This window comes from Vespula vulgaris, chromosome 21 (genome assembly GCF_905475345.1).
Source record: "Vespula vulgaris chromosome 21, iyVesVulg1.1, whole genome shotgun sequence".
In the NCBI taxonomy this organism is placed as follows: domain Eukaryota; kingdom Metazoa; phylum Arthropoda; class Insecta; order Hymenoptera; family Vespidae; genus Vespula; species Vespula vulgaris.
Window position 1 is genome coordinate 527827 of NC_066606.1, and position 17711 is coordinate 545537.

General features: G+C 40.5%; 2 protein-coding genes across 3 annotated transcripts; one reads left to right on the top strand and one right to left on the bottom strand.

The window, feature by feature from the left end:
• Positions 1-2790: 2790 nt before the first annotated feature.
• LOC127071252 (protein Cep78 homolog) lies at positions 2791-6645 on the bottom strand. The gene is made up of 5 exons (XM_051010308.1): positions 5131-6645; positions 4790-5016; positions 4313-4545; positions 4061-4239; positions 2791-4001 (listed from the first exon to the last, which is right to left on the bottom strand). The coding sequence occupies exons 1-5, from the start codon at positions 5191-5193 to the stop codon at positions 3183-3185; spliced, it is 1521 nt and encodes a 506-aa protein (XP_050866265.1). The 5' UTR covers positions 5194-6645; the 3' UTR covers positions 2791-3182.
• A 451-nt stretch (positions 6646-7096) lies between these two features.
• LOC127071247 (high affinity cAMP-specific and IBMX-insensitive 3',5'-cyclic phosphodiesterase 8) lies at positions 7097-17526 on the top strand. 2 transcript variants are annotated; one of them, XM_051010289.1, is made up of 20 exons: positions 7097-8046; positions 9255-9338; positions 11740-11831; positions 13408-13467; positions 13590-13780; positions 13871-13930; positions 14020-14086; positions 14183-14350; positions 14439-14653; positions 14766-14920; positions 15007-15137; positions 15198-15302; positions 15382-15578; positions 15680-15958; positions 16031-16157; positions 16250-16393; positions 16466-16627; positions 16900-17029; positions 17105-17172; positions 17246-17526. In XM_051010289.1, exons 1-20 carry the CDS (start codon positions 7941-7943, stop codon positions 17333-17335), a joined length of 2631 nt encoding a protein of 876 aa, XP_050866246.1. In that variant the 5' UTR covers positions 7097-7940; the 3' UTR covers positions 17336-17526. The 2 variants fall into 2 exon arrangements, with proteins under 2 accessions (XP_050866246.1, XP_050866247.1); XM_051010290.1 differs by lacking the exons at positions 7097-8046; positions 9255-9338; positions 11740-11831 and adding an exon at positions 12974-13098.
• Positions 17527-17711: the final 185 nt, after the last annotated feature.

Consider the following 17711-nt stretch of genomic DNA (forward strand, 5'->3'; position numbering starts at 1 on the left):
ATAAAAATTCTTGCGCGCCATCCACAACGAAGGCCTTTCGTTCTTTCTTTACCGCGCCTCGCTTCTCCGGCGTTGAAAAACGCGGCCCGTTTTCTCCGGGTTTTTTTATTTTCCAACGCATCGTTGACGGCCATAAGTCAACTCCAGAAGCATCGAGCGAGAAAGAGAGAAGGGTAGGAGGGGCTGGGAGAATTTAATAACCATTGGGGGAGGAAGAGCTCTCGGGTGTAAGACATGGATGTAATCTTGGTGGGTAACTCATACGTTAAGAAGCCAAGGACACATTCCGGCGCCGCTAACAAACGCCAGGATCTTCCGTTAGCCCCTCCACATCCTTCCTCGTTCGCTCCGAAGTAGTTCGTTGGTGCTGGGGAGGGAGAAGAGAAGGAGGAGGCCGCGACATAATTCTAATTTTATTGCCGAGCCAGGATGCAGCCTCTTCCCTCTCTCGTTCTATCGTACTCGTGCGAGCGCGTGCCTCAGTCCTTCGTAGAAGGGCTGGCTTTCAGCCGAATTTATGAGCAATTTTTCTTATTAATTTTCATAACTTCGACATGCGAGTCCCATGGCACAAATGCGACGAAGCATCCCCCTACGTAGATACGCTTTAATATCTATCGAGTCTCGAAAAGAATAGTCGTTGAAAAATTTCTCGCCTTTCTTCTTTAGAATGACATTGCAGTTGTTCCTTTGATGCAGCAATATCGTAGGGCGAGAACACATAGGTACTTTTCGAATTGCACATGTTGCATCTACGTCTTCCTTAGCTAGCGTCCGGTATTGCGCCCCTGTCGGCAAAGTCTGCGTCCTCTCATCCATCACGAACGCTAAGGTCAGGTCACAGCCATCGCCTACGGGCCAAATGCCAAGAGAAGCTCTTCTCCCGATATCAGGGCATAGCGTTACGATTTCTTCGTGAATCGTGTCCCGTCGACACGGAAAACTCCCTTTGCTCGGCCACGAACACGCCCGAGAGAACGAACACGTTAAAGGATGTTCCGAGTATACTTTTCCTCTTTGTATCTTGGACTCTCCAATACTTTCTACAATTTTTCAACGCGTACCAATCCTTCAGGCGGAATACAAATAGTACTAGTATAGAATGGGTATTAAAACGATTTTTTATTACTTAAACGACGGGAGATTGATAGTCGTATAGAATCATCGAAGGAACTCTATCGAAGAAATCGTAGCAGGGAAGTTTCTTACCTGCGAATCGTCTCGCGAATTTCTTTATAAATCCAGCGAAAGACTAAGAAATTCGCTTTTAAACCTTAGAGAAGCTGCTAAGGGTGATTATTATTAATTGCTTTCTTTTTTACTGTCGAATGGTTAAAGCTGCAGTCTTTTTACGATCATCGACCGAGTTCAGACTGCCTCTTTCTTCTTCTCTCTCTCTCTCTCTCTCTCTCTCTCTGTCTATCGATGCTTCCCCCTTCCCCCCTCTCTCCGTTACTCTCACTTTTTGCTCTATCGGCCGATCTCGCTCGTTCTTTCTCCATGGCTGGACACTCGGCCGGAAACTTCATTTACATCGGCAGCATCTATAAAACGGATTAATTGCAGTTTGCCGTGCAACGAATGCTGGCAGGTACAGCCGACGGACGTTCGACAGATAGAATTTATCCGCGGTAGGATCCTCCTCCTTTTTCTCGTTCTCTTTCTCCTTCTCTCCGTTCCCTCCGCCTCTCTCATCCGATAATCGAGCAGCTCGCGTGTGCCCATACCATCTCGCTTTTGATCGATTTGAGATAAAAAAAAATTCTCTCCTGGAGATTTTCTAACGAACAAATTTTTCTATCTGATAAAATCCAAATATCCATTGAACGCCATGTCGTGCCATATCCAAAGTCACTTTATCTAATATCGTCGGCCGTACTAACAGTATTGAAATACTACTGAAACAGTTCGATGCTAATAAACTCGACGATGTCGAATAAAAAGAATTTAATTTCGAGTTCTTTCGTTTTAAGCTTATCTTCGTCCATCTTCGTTCGATCTAAAATTCGCGAGAACATCATCACAAGGCAACGTTCCAAAACTGCGTGTTTTTTTTTTCTGCTTTTTTTTTTTTCTTTTTTCTTTAGCACCAGCATCGTTTGAAAATTTCCGGTTTTACGCCGCCCTTGCGAGCGTTTTAGAAAAAACAAATGAATGTTCCGGAAGATCGTTTGATCGTTCGAACAATTAACCGAGTTTGCTTCTAACGAACTAACTTCGAGATGAATTCGACACCGACCATCACGATTTGTGGTCGTCGAATACTTTAGAAAAGAGTCATTTCGTTTTCCAAGAGCGGAGAAAGAGAAAAGACGGGGATAAATAAGTCGCAGACTCGCAGGAGTCATTTAACGAATTAACAATTTTAATCCGGGATTAGAATTTCCGACATTAGCATAAGCGGCCGTCAGTGAAGCTGAAAACTGGAAAGTACCCGTGAAAGGCGAAGCGTAGCTAAAGGAAGAAGTAATTTCATGCGATTCCGTAGGGAAAAGATGCCTGCCAGCAGTAGAAATATAAGAAGGCAGAGATGAGGAACAAGAGAAGCGAAGGGTAAATTAGCCGATTGCATAAATTAAATGCTTTGATCTAGCGTTGATCCACGAAAGATAAATGTTTAGTAAGTCTCACGAGTTGCTTTTAAAAATTAATCCGGACGCAATCTCGAAGGTAGAAATTATTTATATATCGGCTTAAGTTCGATAGCGAATCATCGCGAAAAGATAATTTGACGCATTGGGACAACCCAATCGTTCGTGGACTTGTCTAAATAGAAACAGGTACAATTGATTCGTTTAATTAATTATTATTTTTCCTTTAATATCAACTATTTATCATTTGACAGACCGCGAGCATTTCGAAAAGTCTTACTACATGCTCCACCTTACAGCGATGCCTCGAAACGGCTAAAATGGTAACGTGCCGAGTCGTCGATATTACAGCGTTGATAACCTTCTATCTTTCTAATCGTAATAATCATAAAGAATATATACGCTTTAACGAATCAAAATTTGTCATTTTTGGCAATACCGAGAGCATAAGGAACTCTCCGTGGTCTAAACGTTTCGACGCGATGGACAAGCAAATGTATTGTTATTAGATAGATGTTCCGTTAGCAAAGAAACACAACTACGAATTTAATGTTTTATCGTAAGTAACGTTCTATTTTACCAACTAACGGTTCATCCTTCTTGCATTTCGATCGCGGGTAACTTATCGGCGGTAGAAAACCCTTCCAAAATTCTAAGAACTCCGCGAAGACCGTCGAAAGGTTGATTATCTCCTCTGTCCTCTTCGGAACGAGTCCGCGATCGAACGATAAGTTTATCTTTAAGCCTCTCCAACAACGATTTTATCTTCTCGCAAGTTTCTTCGGCTTCGGTTCGTCGGTTTTTCTCCTCCTCCAAAGATATTCCTTTTCTTTTGATCTCTTTCTCCAGAGCCTCGTTGCTCGAAATTAGATCCGACAATCGCAACTGCAAATCTTGCAAATTCAATTTGGACTCCTCGAAGTTGTCCAAGTTATCGAAATCGAGGGAATTTTGTTCGACCTCGAATTGATTTTCCTCGAAATTTTTCATCTCGCGAGAAGACACGGTGAAATTCTCCGTCGTTTTTCCATCGACGAATACTCGACGGGCGGTATTCGTTCGGTTCGATCTTTTCTCGCGAAACGTCGAATCCCTCTCGTATCGCCGATCCGATTTCTTTCTCGTCGAGATCCATTCCTCTTTCTCGCTCTTCTTTTGTCTCAAAATCTTCGTGATCGATCGTAAAATTTCACTGGGTATGTCGTTCTCCCTCAGATCTATCGTCGTTAATACCCTATTCGTTCGAAGAAATTCGAAGATAATCTCAGCTCCGATTTTGGTGATGCCACAATGCCTCAATCCTAATACTTTTAGCCAAAAATCGTTCTTCAACGCGTTCATCAATCGCCGAATTCCATTATCGTTCAACTTGTTATTTTTACTCAGTACGAGTGTGCGCAATCCGTAATTCTAAAATCGTCATCGAATCCTTAAAAATTTTTATTGGAAGATAAGAGAAATGGATATACCTTTTTTCTGCGTTCTTCGGTATTCATGTCCTTCCAAACATTTTCCGAAATATTACCTTTTCTTTTCTTTAAAAACGAAGATAACGATCCGATGCTTCTGCTGGTCAGACAGCAGGCAGAAAGATTTAAAGTCTTCAGATTTGGGAGGTCTTGTAAAGCGTTCAACAACATGTCGCAACCTACATCATCAAATTTTCATTTCAATCCATGAACGCACCTTCTTCGTCCGGCCTGTTACGGATGTCTACTAACCTGTGTCACCGATGCTACATTTCGGCAAAGACAGATTCTCTAAAGAAATATTGTTAACGAAACCGTCGCACAATATACGCAAATATTTCGGTGAAAGCGGAATGCCATCGAGTACGAGAGACTTCAACGCCGAAGATTCTCTCGCGCAGATCATGATGGAATTCAGCAAACAGCGTAGCAAGAAATTCGTGTAGATTATCGGTTGCTGTTGCTGCTCCTTCGCTCTGTATCGCCTTGCAAAAAATGTATTCTTTAAAGAACTACATACGTCTGGATCGGATCGACTTTAAACTTTATCGTAGATGTAACGTTGCTTTTACAATCCGGATCTATCGTATTTGTATATGTACATACGGATAAGATTCAACGCGAATAAGTTTCGAGCGATCGTCGATTAAACTTTCGAGTGCACGTGTTTCGGTACGTTCGGCAATCATTCTCTACGAAGATCGTTTCGGATATCAACCGGCATCTTACCACAAAGCCTCGAGCTTTTCCTCATTATTAATCTTCTCTCGCACCTTTCTGCGTCGCGACCGGCTGTAGATCAAAATTTCCACGAGGTCTCGATTCCTCGCGATGCCACCTATTATCGGCGGCCATTCTTCGAGTCGTATACGATCGGAGCAGAGTCGCAAGTGCTTCTCACGGAGATAAGCCTCCACGGCTGGCAGATGCTTCAAGCATCGCTCATGGCAGAGAACCTTATCGACGCGAGAACTCGTTATACGTGCGATAAAATAAGAGGAGAAAAAATGCTCGTTGGTCTTTTTCTTTACTTTCGAAGATATATCGTATAAACGGCATTAAACACGAACCTTGTAAACCTGCTCAAATCGTTCGGCACATTCGCTCTCGCTCGTTTCCTTGCGGTCTTGCATGTTAACTTGCCTCGATGATCGACATTGGATGATGTGCAGCCCAACCTACCTACATATATCTATATATAGCCCAACCTACCTATACGTATCTATCTATAGCTAGAAATGTCCTCCGAAATCAGTTCAAAACGGAAGTCACGAAATGCGTTTAAGCTTCCATTGTCAAACGACGAGAACGTAGCTTCTAGAAGGAGTATCGATAATATCGATACTAATTATATGACGTCGATTATCAAAATGTAATAAAAAATGCGTGTCGTTTAATGTTACTATCAGAAAAAAAAGCTTTTATCATCCGAGCAGGCAAACACTAGAAGGACGACAAACAAATAACTAGATATATGTATACTTATAAATATATAGTTAGTCACAAGATATACAAGATCTCGAGAAAGTGACATGCTTGAGAGAACAAAAAGAGGAAAAGAAAGAAAATCGAAACGAGCACTAAAAATTTTTTTTTTTCGATAATCTCTAGATTATATGGTTCGACGCAATAAAACGAGCAACATCGACGTGTGAATCGTAGCGGCACGAGAGCGTACCCAGTCTCTAACAAACGAACAGATCGGCAAAAGAAAAACAGCGGGAGAGAGAGAGAGAGAGAGAGGGAGATTCACGCAAATGGGTGATAAGATCTGAGTAAAGATAACTTACGTCACGGAAATTCTAAAACGTACCCTAGACAAATAGTCGCTTTATACGATCGCCGGCTTCTTCAGACGTTTATTTGTCATAGGTAAATTGTACGCCGCTTCTTATTCTTTCTCTCTTTAACAAAACAAAGTTGCTTTCTTGAGACAATCCTTCGCCTATATATCGTTTGGTTAGCAAGGATAGTATCGTCTTTGGATCTAGTACGTATGAAAATCGAGGAGAGAAGGATCGAACATTTGAGATTCGAGAAACGTATCGAAGATCATTCGGCTGACCTTTCGAATGAAATCATCTACTCAAGGAGATATTTTCAATCTCTTTTGGAAATAATACTTAAGTTCGAACTTGAGACGATCTTCCATCAATCGAAAAAGCAGCTCCATTGAGAAATTGTCAAAATACGCGATTGGATTGATCTCTAGCTTACATATAGAGAGTACGTGTACATATTTCTCTCTTGCTGTTACATAGTTAATATATCTATTTACTTGTTGATACGTACGTATGCAAGATCGATAGAGTAATTCATGATAAACGCACTTGGTTCGATCGTTTTATCCGACGATGTCCACGTGTTTGAAAATACTACGTAGCACGATATAAAAGAGACAACGAAACAAAGAAGAAACATGCTGCCGTTACTCAATTTCTTACACAATCGAATCTAGATTTCCCAATGACGAAACATCTTTATACCTGGATGACGCTTGCGAAGAAACATCGAAAGACGTCCCCGATCGTGAACTTATCGATTTTACGAAATTGCATCAGTTGTGCGAAACAGGCGTAAAAGATCGAATGCGTATCTTGAGGTCTCTCTCTCTCTCTCTCTCTCTCTCTCTTGTTTTCTCGAACAAAGACGTCCTCGAGAAATCGCAAAGTTTAGTCAGTGAGTTCGAGGCCACCATGCCGTCTACAAGTGGGTTTGCCTTTATTAAAACTTGGTGCACACCTCGACGCTACGCGATGCGTAACAATGCGCTACTCGCGATACTATAAGCGTTTCATCGATGGCTATTGGCGCCATCCTCCTTGTCGTCTTCGTCGTTGTCGTCAGTATGCCATCGTCACGACGCTGCTCGGACGTTTTCAGACTTCGAACAGATATAGTCGATCCTCCGTCGATGCTCCAAAGTCGTTTCTTCCTTGAAAGCGAAGAAAATCGGGAAGAGTAAAAAAGAAAAAAAAAAAATTGCGTTGCATTTGGTTCGATCGCGTCATAATTTACGCCACGATATGTTGTCTTCCTTTCAACGTAATTTCGCTGTTATTTATCGTCATCGTAGGCGTGCAAGATTAATCCCACGATGACGCCTTTTCTTCGTACCGGCTGATGAGTGTTCGATGTTTACACACTGTCGTTAAGAAAGAAAAGGAAAAGGAAGAAAATACTACAATGAAGATGTGCAAAGACAGATAAGTGATCGAGTACTCGTCGATGTGCGTTCGCATGCGCGAGTTTGTGAGTTAGATCTTCTTCTACGTCAAAGGAAAATCGTCGGCACTCACATATAAATCTATGATCGGGAAATAGAAAAAGTGTATCTGTTCAAGAAGAACTCCTTGATTTCCTTCCAACGCGAATTTCCAAACTCTCTTACTTCCTTCCTTCTCTCCATTTATTTTCTGCATAGATGAGAATCGCTTTTCTAAAGATTTTTTTCTTTTCGCATATTTGCGAACGGATCGTTGTTCAAACGCTGATAAGACTGCGTACGTTTCGTCTCGATAAGACACGTTCGAGTTTATATTCACTATGGCTTCGTATTGAAGTTCTATCTTCGTCGGAGAACGATAAGGCTAATAGTTGTGAACATTTTAAAAAGTTATTATTTACATCGACGGGAACTTGAAACGAAGAAAGAACATTAAACGTTTTCGAGTACGAGTAGCACCCACCCAACGGGCGACTCTCTTCGATCTTTCCCCGTCATTCCTTTGTCAATCCTTAACACGTACGCTCCTCCTCGCATTTTCGTCTTGCTTGGAATCGAGATAAAAATCGTTCGAGATTTATCGAACGAAAGAGAATCGACGGAAAAATAACGATACGGATAGATAGCCAAACTGGCGGAAAACTTGCCGCGAAAATGGGATGCAAGTCCAGTGCACTCGAGTGCATGGGCAGTAATAAAAGGAATTCGGGATCGCATAATGAGGCCAAGTTGGACGCGAAAAACCCCGCGATCGGTGCAGGTTGGTGTATCGATATTCATCGAACGAATCGTGAGACGGGCTAGAGAGAGAGAAAGAAAACAAAAAGCAGAATGAAAAACGGAGCGCTGGTATAACCTTTACCAACACGTTATTAAATCTTCTCCATTTAATCTGCCTACTAATGATTCGAGTTAATTTATTCTTTTGTTTCTTACTCTTTACCGTCAAGCGTTCTTATCTAAAAGGTATTTTATGAATGAACACGAATCTCCCGTAGTATTTATTAACAAAACTACTTTCAAATAACCTTGATACCCTTTCAGTTTTATCCCTCCCATTTCACCTGTTTCGTAGAAAATTGGGGCACGTTATTATCGAGAAAGTTATCACAAAGAGTTCCTCCTACGGATCTCTTTCTCATTTCGTGAGATTTCGTCGGTTTCGCCGTGCCGATTATTTCGAAATCCAGCAATGTCGATTACGAGTATCGAACTGAAACATAGATCGAATCGTCCGTTAGCACAAATCCGCGAGAGACTCGAAAAAATCAATTCGTACAGAAGCGCGAGCGCTACCGCGTGCTTTTGTTTTTTTATTTTTATTTATTTTATTTTATTTTTTTTTTAACGAAAGGGAAGGGAAACTTTAGGTAACAGTAATTCTCCTTGACCTAGTCTACCGGTAACCATAGAATACGTTGCTCGAATTCCACGTTCATATCAATCAACGCGCGTTGTCTTTCACTTTCGGTCTTCGACGCGTTGTGTTGTAATTTTTAATCGAAACGTACGACAAAGTTTCTTCCGTTTTTGATCGATCACCCAAATCGCAAAATCGGTTATTTCTGGCTAATCGGCAAGATCGACACTCGAGATCCAGCTCCCGGCGATAAATTTCATTTGGACGTCACAACGATCGATCATAAATTTTTCAAATGCCGAATACGCGACGGGTGCATTAAACTCAAAGCCGCTTTAACGCACGTGCGTGAGCGTTGAACTTTCTCCGCTCGATATACCGCATCGTAATGCCGCTCTACGTGTTTTGATCTTAATATAGAAGCAGAATGAAAAGTGCCGAGCTCGTGCTCGCCTTTGAACTTACTCGTGCCACATTTTCTAACGATCTCGCTTTCGAACGGGGTCCTTGGAAATAAAACTCTCGTTTCTTCGTCAACGGGATTCGTCAACGTCGAGATTTAACGAAAGAGAAAGAGAGATGACTCACGACGACGACGTTCTTTGCAGATACGCCGAAATTCGCGAGAGAACAGGACAGCGGCCATTTCACGTTGGAGGACATTTTCTGCGAAGACGGCTGTCCGAAAATACGTTAGTCTTTACTTTTTGTCTCGTTTAAACAGATCTCACCTTCAGATCGGTTTTAAATATCGACACTAGAACACGACATTGGAGTTCAGCGCGATATAAATAGAGGCATAAAAAACGTAGCGATCGAACCGTACGCTTCCATGAACTTTTAGGATGGAGCGAGGATGCGAACGAGAGAAGACAAGTCTTATTATCGTCGAATCGCGCGTTAACACTCGACACGTGCCTCGCCGCAAAAAGATATTAATATCGTTTACTAGAATAAAAAGCGTAAGGCTGTGCGTGGCGTTCGAATGATCGGTAAAGAGAAAGAGAGAGGATAGGATAAAAGCGATACAGTTGGAGAGGGTCGAACGAGTGGTCGCGCGTCACTCAAATTCAAGTGCACGAAGGTACTACGCTGTGTATAGTGTATGCTTCTATAGGATCGTATCGAGGTTTCTCCGACGACACTATCGCACATTACTTTTCGGGCCAGTCACTCTCGCCTGTAGAATTTGAACTCGAGCGATTCGGTTCTCTCCGGCAGTCTCAGTCGTTGTCTTTGTGCCGCTTACAAAGTATCGTTCACCATGCGTTCCGCTTGCCGTTCTATCCTATCGTTCGCAAGTAGTATCACGGTATTACGTACTTTATCGAATTGAAACTTCAATCTTTCTTACGCTCGATAAGAGGTATCGTTCTCGCGAGGTGCCAACGAACGAACTAACGAAAATTCGACCAAGAGTTTCAACGATGCTCGATGAGATATAACCTCGGGAACAAAAGACGATCGAAGGTATAATCGAATGTATCGCTCGGAGATAATCAGTATCGTTAAAGAATTCCGCATCGGCATATCGGAGAGCAAAGCCGTATCCGGATTGACGACGAAAACGAATCCGCTCCTGAATATGAATTCCTCGAAATATTTGTCGAGATAACGACGAGTAGCGCGAACGATCCTCGGTAAAGAACTGAAATTCTTCTGTTTCACGAGCTGATCAATTATCAAATTTGTCGTCAAGTTCGGCGATGGACTTTGCCTCGCTTATTTTCGTCAGAGTTCACTGAGAAAATCTAATCGGAGTGAGTGCTCGAAGTGAAAGATCGATAGGACATGCTATCGATTCATTTCGAATTGAAAAGCCCTCGGGAATATCGATTTACGATTAGACTATCTGCGATTAGACGACCTTACTTTGCGTGAGATCATTCATATGGACGCGCCTTTGGACTCGTTTTATTTCTCGGACGAGGATGATAACTTGGACGATAAATTGCTCACCGATGACGATGGTACGTAAATGCTGGTAATATCGGCTTTCGCCCAAACTCGCATCGCCCGCGAGTGACGTATATTTTTTGTCGATCGGCTATAATAAATCTAAAGAATCACGTATCCAACGTAGACAGTTCCGAACTTTCTAACATATCGATGATAGATAGAAAGAGAACGGACGTTGAACGGTGATAACTTTGTTATTGATATCATGACGGAATAATTCTATGATCTTAATACAAGCTCGCGTCTATCGGCACTCAAGATTTATCAAACGTTTGAACGAAATATTCCTGGGTTATGGAGTACGATAGAACGGAACGATCGTAGTTTTCGTTTTATCGATACGACCGACGAATAACGTCGATACCACAAGCGCATAATGAAAAGTCGAAAAGAGTATAGACCAACGATAACGTATTGCAAAACGTTAATAAAGTCTTGACGAAGTCTCTTCTCATCGATCAACGCTACATCAACGACAAACAATGTCGCAAAGACGTTCGCGAGATCGAAAAGTTTCGTAGAACGGTTTTATTGACCTCGTAGATCACGTATTAGTTACGACCAATTAAGCCGTTCCACTTTCGCTCAATTATCTTTAAACGCGGATCTATTCGCATACGAATAAACTTTACCGAAAGAACTCGTTCGAGAAAGAAGCTGTATCTCGTTTAACCTCGTTGTTCCTTTTTATGACTTATTGATATTTCAGTGCGATACTGACGATCGTAAGTAAGCGAAAGATTGTTTTCTGTTGAGTTTCTCTCTCTCTCTCTCCATTCCTCTCTTTATCTTCTTTCATAAGCCGATTTACGCAGGATTATCCTATCGATCGATCGACCTCTCATCAAGAATCGACGATTGCCATAGACTTCGATTAATGATTTTTAATTAAACGCGAGGACGGGTGCCGGCACGTCTTTTCAAGGAGTTTAAAAAGGTCGATCTTCGTTTGAATAAGACGATAAGCGAATTAATGCATTCTTTTCGATCGACTAATTTTAATCGGAGAACTTAACGTAGAGCGATTAATCGAAGATTTCGTGTGTATTATTTATTATTTACCTCTCCTCCTCCTTTCTATCCGAACGATCATTATCTTGGATCATCGTCAGTTTTAAAATCGATTTGTTTCAGAACACGCGGACATGTACGACATCGCCGGGGAGAAGGAAATGCTCGAGGAAATTCGTCGTTCTTTGGAAGAGGATGCGGATTATCCAGCGATAGTGAGTCGATCTTTTTCAATCGTACCGTTTTATCGGCGCTTTAAGTGACGTACGCGAGTGACGTTTCGATTCTTCTCGCACATTCACACGTACGCGCGCACCTTTAATCGGAGATAAGAATGCGAAGCATTCCGTATGACGTTTTTTTAGCGTAGGTAGGAAATAGGCAATTCGCTGCGTATTCATCCTCCGAATCCCTTATCAGTTATCGTACATATTGTCCGAGTATACCGAGTGTCCGTAAAAAAAGGATCTTTGTTAGTTCGATCGAAGACGATCGCTTGAATCGATTTTCAAGGTATAAGAAGATATCTATCTCGTCGATCGTCCGCAAAGGGAAAAGAGAAAAGGATCGATCGATCGAGAGAGAGATTAAGCTTGAGTCTCAACGAGCTCGTCTTTTAGTCGTCTAAAAACAAAACATTCGATTCTATATATAAACTTTGTCGACTGCATTCGCCAAGAACGCGTTTAGAATATTTCTGTTTCGTTAAAAAATAAAATACATTCGATGACTATTCGTAGAAACATTCATAGAAGATAAAAGATGATTATTTACAACAGCTTTCTTTTCGTAAGATGAAAAATATTATCGGACGTACGTAAAATGCATTATCAGTAATTGTTACGAAGCTACACGAACGTTTCATTGGAAGAACTTGCTTATCGAAGATAGCTCGACTTCTGTTTCTAACAATATCGCAAAGACAATCTTGTTATCCGATCAACGATGATCAGTATCGTTACGGTTGTCCCTTAGAAACACTTTCTGCAGTTTCTAATCCTTATCGGTGTCACGCTGCATCGTTTCCTTTCCTCCGGGAAGATATTTCTTTTTAACATTTTTTTAACGAGTTTTATCGAATTTTATGGATTGTACACAGTGTGAACGATCGTTTAAAGGATGAATATACCAAGACGATCGACTCAACCGATATTATACGTTTGTGGTTCGACCGAGGATTATAACAATAACAGTAATAATAAATCTTACCCGTGGTACTCGAGTTTCTTTGATGCGATATGTGGCGGCATGAGCTCAAAATGGTCGGTGCATAAGGCCAAAACTCAAATGCACGATCTCTCAACTCTGTCGAAGAACAGCTCAATACCGATAACGGTACGTCAACACGAATTGTTAAGAACAACGATTAAAAAATTATCCTCGAACATAGTTGGCACTGTTTGTCCCTTGATTTCACGTCAAAGTCTATTCAGCGTAACCTATAGATCAAGAAAATAGAAATGAAGGATTTACAAGTTAAACGTAAGAAAGTAAATGAGCCTTTGAACACTCCAAGGACTAGAAGACGAGCGTCAATTTACGAACAGTTGAAATCACAATATCTCGATAAAGAGTTTATAGGTGTATGTAATTATTTCTTAACGATGCAGCCTAATTGAATATGAAGTACGTTAAAAAATATCTTAATCGATCGGGACAGTCTCGCTTTTTTTCTTACAACTTTGACGTCTCCTCTTTCTTTTTTCGTTCTAAACTTTCTCCTTTTCTCTCCCTTTTGTTTTTTTCTTTAATTTCCGACTCGTAAGATTTTTTCGTTAATTCATTTTGTAGAAAGGACCGCAGGATATCGACTCTCATCTATTGACCTCGAGCGCTCCCGAGCTTATAAAAGTAAGCATGTCGATCAAGCATCGAACGAATCTTATCCGTATTTAGAGATTGTCTATTCGCTTATCTATTTCCTTGCTTATCCATTTTAATCAACGTTTCGTCCTTTTTCCTTTTTCCTGTAGATATTATTAGTTTTTAGCAAAGATGATCAGCAAATGGAAATTCTTGCAAATATTTCGAGGCGACTGGGCTGGAGCGTATCGGTGGCGAAAGACGCGGAAAAAGCCGTAGAAATCTTTCAAACTCGAGGTCACGAATTAGTGATCATTGATCACAGAGGACAACGAGCCGTCGAGGGCGATGCGATTTGTAGGTACGGAAAAATGCGATAAATCTTGTACGTAACTGTACGTTATTCGCTTACTTTTCAATTCTTTTTGATCGATCGCATTCGTTATTTCAGAGCGATCAAATCTAGTCCAGTTTATCACAGTTCCGTTATTATTGCACTCGTTAAAAAATCGTAAGTGAGATAACAGATTCTTTCTGTAATAAAAAAAAATTATTATTATTATTATTATTATTAAATTAATCGAGTATCATTTATCATAGGTACTTTATGAACAGCGAGAAAGACGAGATCGTGACGTTGGATTTGTTGGAGAAAGGATTTTCAAGGGTAAGTTAAAATAGAAGTTTTTGAAATAGAAGAAAATGCGTGAGAAAGTAGTTAATAGGTTCAAGTAAACGAAGTATTCGTACCTTAAAACTTTAGGCACTTCTGGAGTGCTCGAACGAGGGTATATTGATAAACGAATTAGTAGGAATTTATACCAGTTCAGTATTACCGAAAACACAGTTGGCGGCAGCTCACGCACTGTATTTGGCTCTCGACAGATGTCACGATATGGTTCACATAACCAACGAAAGAAACATCCTACAGGTATTCGTTCTTTATTCAGCAAAAATTATCTCGGTTAGTTCTTCGTCGTTTCGTTCGTCCCATTATGCTTCTTCTTCTTATCTTGCAGTTTCTAAACAAAGTGACCGAAAAATTATTAGGGTATAAAACGGAGGAGTTGGTAGGAAGAAATCTCGGTGAAATAGTCCATTATGAAAACTTTGCTCTGATCGAGCAGCAATTGAGCAAGGGCAGAGAGTTCGAAGGAAACATGAATTGCAAGAGGAAAAATAATCAAATGATAACGATCAATTGCAGGATAATACCATTTTGTATTACACCAAAGTTAGTCGAATTTAGATCCCTCGATCTTTTATTAATCTATACCAATTAATTATAGCAATTACTACTAAGACATTTAAACAACCAACGAGTTGATATTCCAATATTTCCTTAGGAAGGCGACTCATTACATATACGTTTACGACACGTTATATCTATTGGAAAATTCGGGCCCGTTGAGTCCGATCAACAGTCCTTTGCAATCGACGCAAAGGACGAGTATACTTTCTAATAGAAAATCATCGGACGTGAAATCTGCCCTTAGCGAAGGTAACTCGGGTTCCTCCATTTCTACACATTTATTATCGTTTCATTTCTATCGAAATCTCATCGGTATTATTTAATATCTGTCTAAGGACATAGGCGATACAGCTTGCAAAAGCTTCATAGTCTACAGTTGGAAGCACCAATCACGAAAGTTATCACTTTGCTTTCTAACGCCATTACGGAAACGACGAATCCCGAAACAGCTGGTCAGATCGACAAGGTACAAATAAATCTCTTTTCTTTCGTTTTCGATCGTCTTAGCGAGCTTGACTTTTTTCAGGCAATAGAAATATTGAAAACAACGGAGTTGTATGTTCCGCATCTTCGAGACGATAAGATCTACACCGATCCCGTCGCAACAGATCTCGTTGGAGCATTACTTTCAGTAATAGTCTTTTTTTCTTTCTTTTTCATTCACCGTTCTCCCTATTCAATGTGGTTTTAATTTTCTTAATCGTCCTCAGGCTTCTCGTAATCCTTGGGACTCGAGAAGATCATCGGCAGATTCCACCCGATTATCCCATCTAAGAGGCATAAGCATCACATCTACGAGGGGCCCTGCGAAGCCTTTTCGAGGGCCCCAAGAGATCATGGAATTGTTGGATAACAGTCTCGAATGGAGTTTTGATATATTCAAGCTCGAGATCTTGACAGAGAAACGGTACGAGATTAACGTAATTCTTTGCCTGTCAATTTTAATTTTCTTCGGTCATTTATGTAATACGATAGTTGAAAAATTATAGAAAAATTTCGTTCTCACAGGCCATTAGTCTTTCTCGGTATGAACATCATGAACATGTACGATGTACCGAATAAATTGGACTGCGACGAAAAGGTCATACATAATTGGCTGACGTTAATCGAGGCTAATTACATATCAACCAACAGTTATCACAATTCGACACATGCCGCAGACGTAATGCAAGCTATAGCCAGATTCATGCAGTCCGATAGACTGAAACAAATATTGGACCCCCTCGACGAGGTCGCTGCTTTGATCGCTGCTGCCACCCATGACATCGATCATCCTGGTCGATCCAGGTAAATACAATCACGTTTGTCTCTTACACATTTCGAATTCCAATATCGTTCAATGTTTGTCTATCTCGATAGCCAATTCTTAAGCAACTCGAACAACAGATTGGCAATCCTTTATAATGATCTGTCGATTCTCGAATCGCATCACGCAGCATTAACCTTCAAGTTATCTCTCTCGGACGACAAAGTGAATATTTTCAAGGTAAGTTACTTTCTACTACTTAATCCTCTACGATAATTAATAACGAAGGAATAAAGTATCATAAAACAGTCGACACCGTGTTTACGTTTCAGAATCTAGATCGAGATACGTACAAAATATTAAGGACTAACATAATTGACATGATTCTGGCGACGGAAATGACGAAACACTTCGAACATTTGGCGAGATTCATGAACGTCTGCAGCTTAAGAATCGGAGAGGATCAACCGATGGAGGTAACGAGCAATCTTTTCTCGAATTCCTTCTCCTGTACTAATGAAATATCTTTCTTTTTCTCTTTTTTTCAGTATAATACTGAAAATGTGGATGTAACGATACTTTTACAGCCGGATAATGTGATGATGGTAAAGAGAATGATGATCAAATGTGCCGACGTGTCAAATCCGACGAGGCCTTTGCGATCTTGCATCGAATGGGCTAGAAGAATCGCTGAGGAATATTTTAATCAAGTACGTGCGGTTCTCGAGTTTCTAATTTAATTTCATTCCATTATCATCGAACGTAGAATCGATTTTGCATAAGAATCGATGTATAAAAATCATCGACATAATTTTTCAGGGATAAAAAATACAAGTTACTTCATCGTCATATTTCTTACATCGAATTTTACTTTTATCAGAAAGTATATTTTTAATTAGTTGGCTGGTTATAAAATTGAGTCACGTTTGACGACCATCATGTTCAAACTCTAAATCACACTTTTCTTTTTTTCTTTCTCCAGACGGACGAAGAAAAGAAATTGAATATACCAGTGGTAATGCCCATGTTCGACCGAATGACCTGTTCGATACCAAAATCGCAGATCGGTTTCGTCGATTTCATTATAAACGACATGATAGAAGCTTGGGATTGTGCGTTATCTATAATCGTTTTCTTTTTTTACATCTGACTCGAACGAATTATAATAAAACACTTATTTCTCGTAGCTTTCATTGACATGCCAGAAATGCTTAATTACATGCGACACAATTACGACAAATGGAAAGAATTCAACGTGAGTCGAAGTGCCGATTTTATTCAATCGACATGGAATATCGATAACAAGACCTTTACCTTTTCTTTTACAGGATCAGGGCATAACGACGTTGCAGGATATCGAGAAGATTCAACTGCAACCGGACTTGAAGATAATCAAGTTATCCGAGGAACGACGATGATGAAACGAACGACGTTTCTCTTTTTGAATTCTCCGTCCTGTTCATTTTCTTACTGGAAAACGAGAAACGTTATTAGAAAGCGTTAGAAGGCTTCGATGAGCGGTTGGCATTCAGTACGTCGTAGCGCATATTTATAGCTATAGGTTAAAACAGTTTGTACGTTTCAGCAAATATACGTTATATGAGAAAAAGAGACAAGAAAGGAAAAAGAATAAAATAAAAATGAGAGGAAGTTAACTTTACCAAGATAAATATGATTAGCAAGGACGAAAAGTTGCTTTCTCGAAGCGTTCGGTTCGCTCCTCGAACGACGACTGAACCGTACGGTTCGCTAGAAAAAAAATCATCCTTTTGCATTATTAATACTAAAGAAATG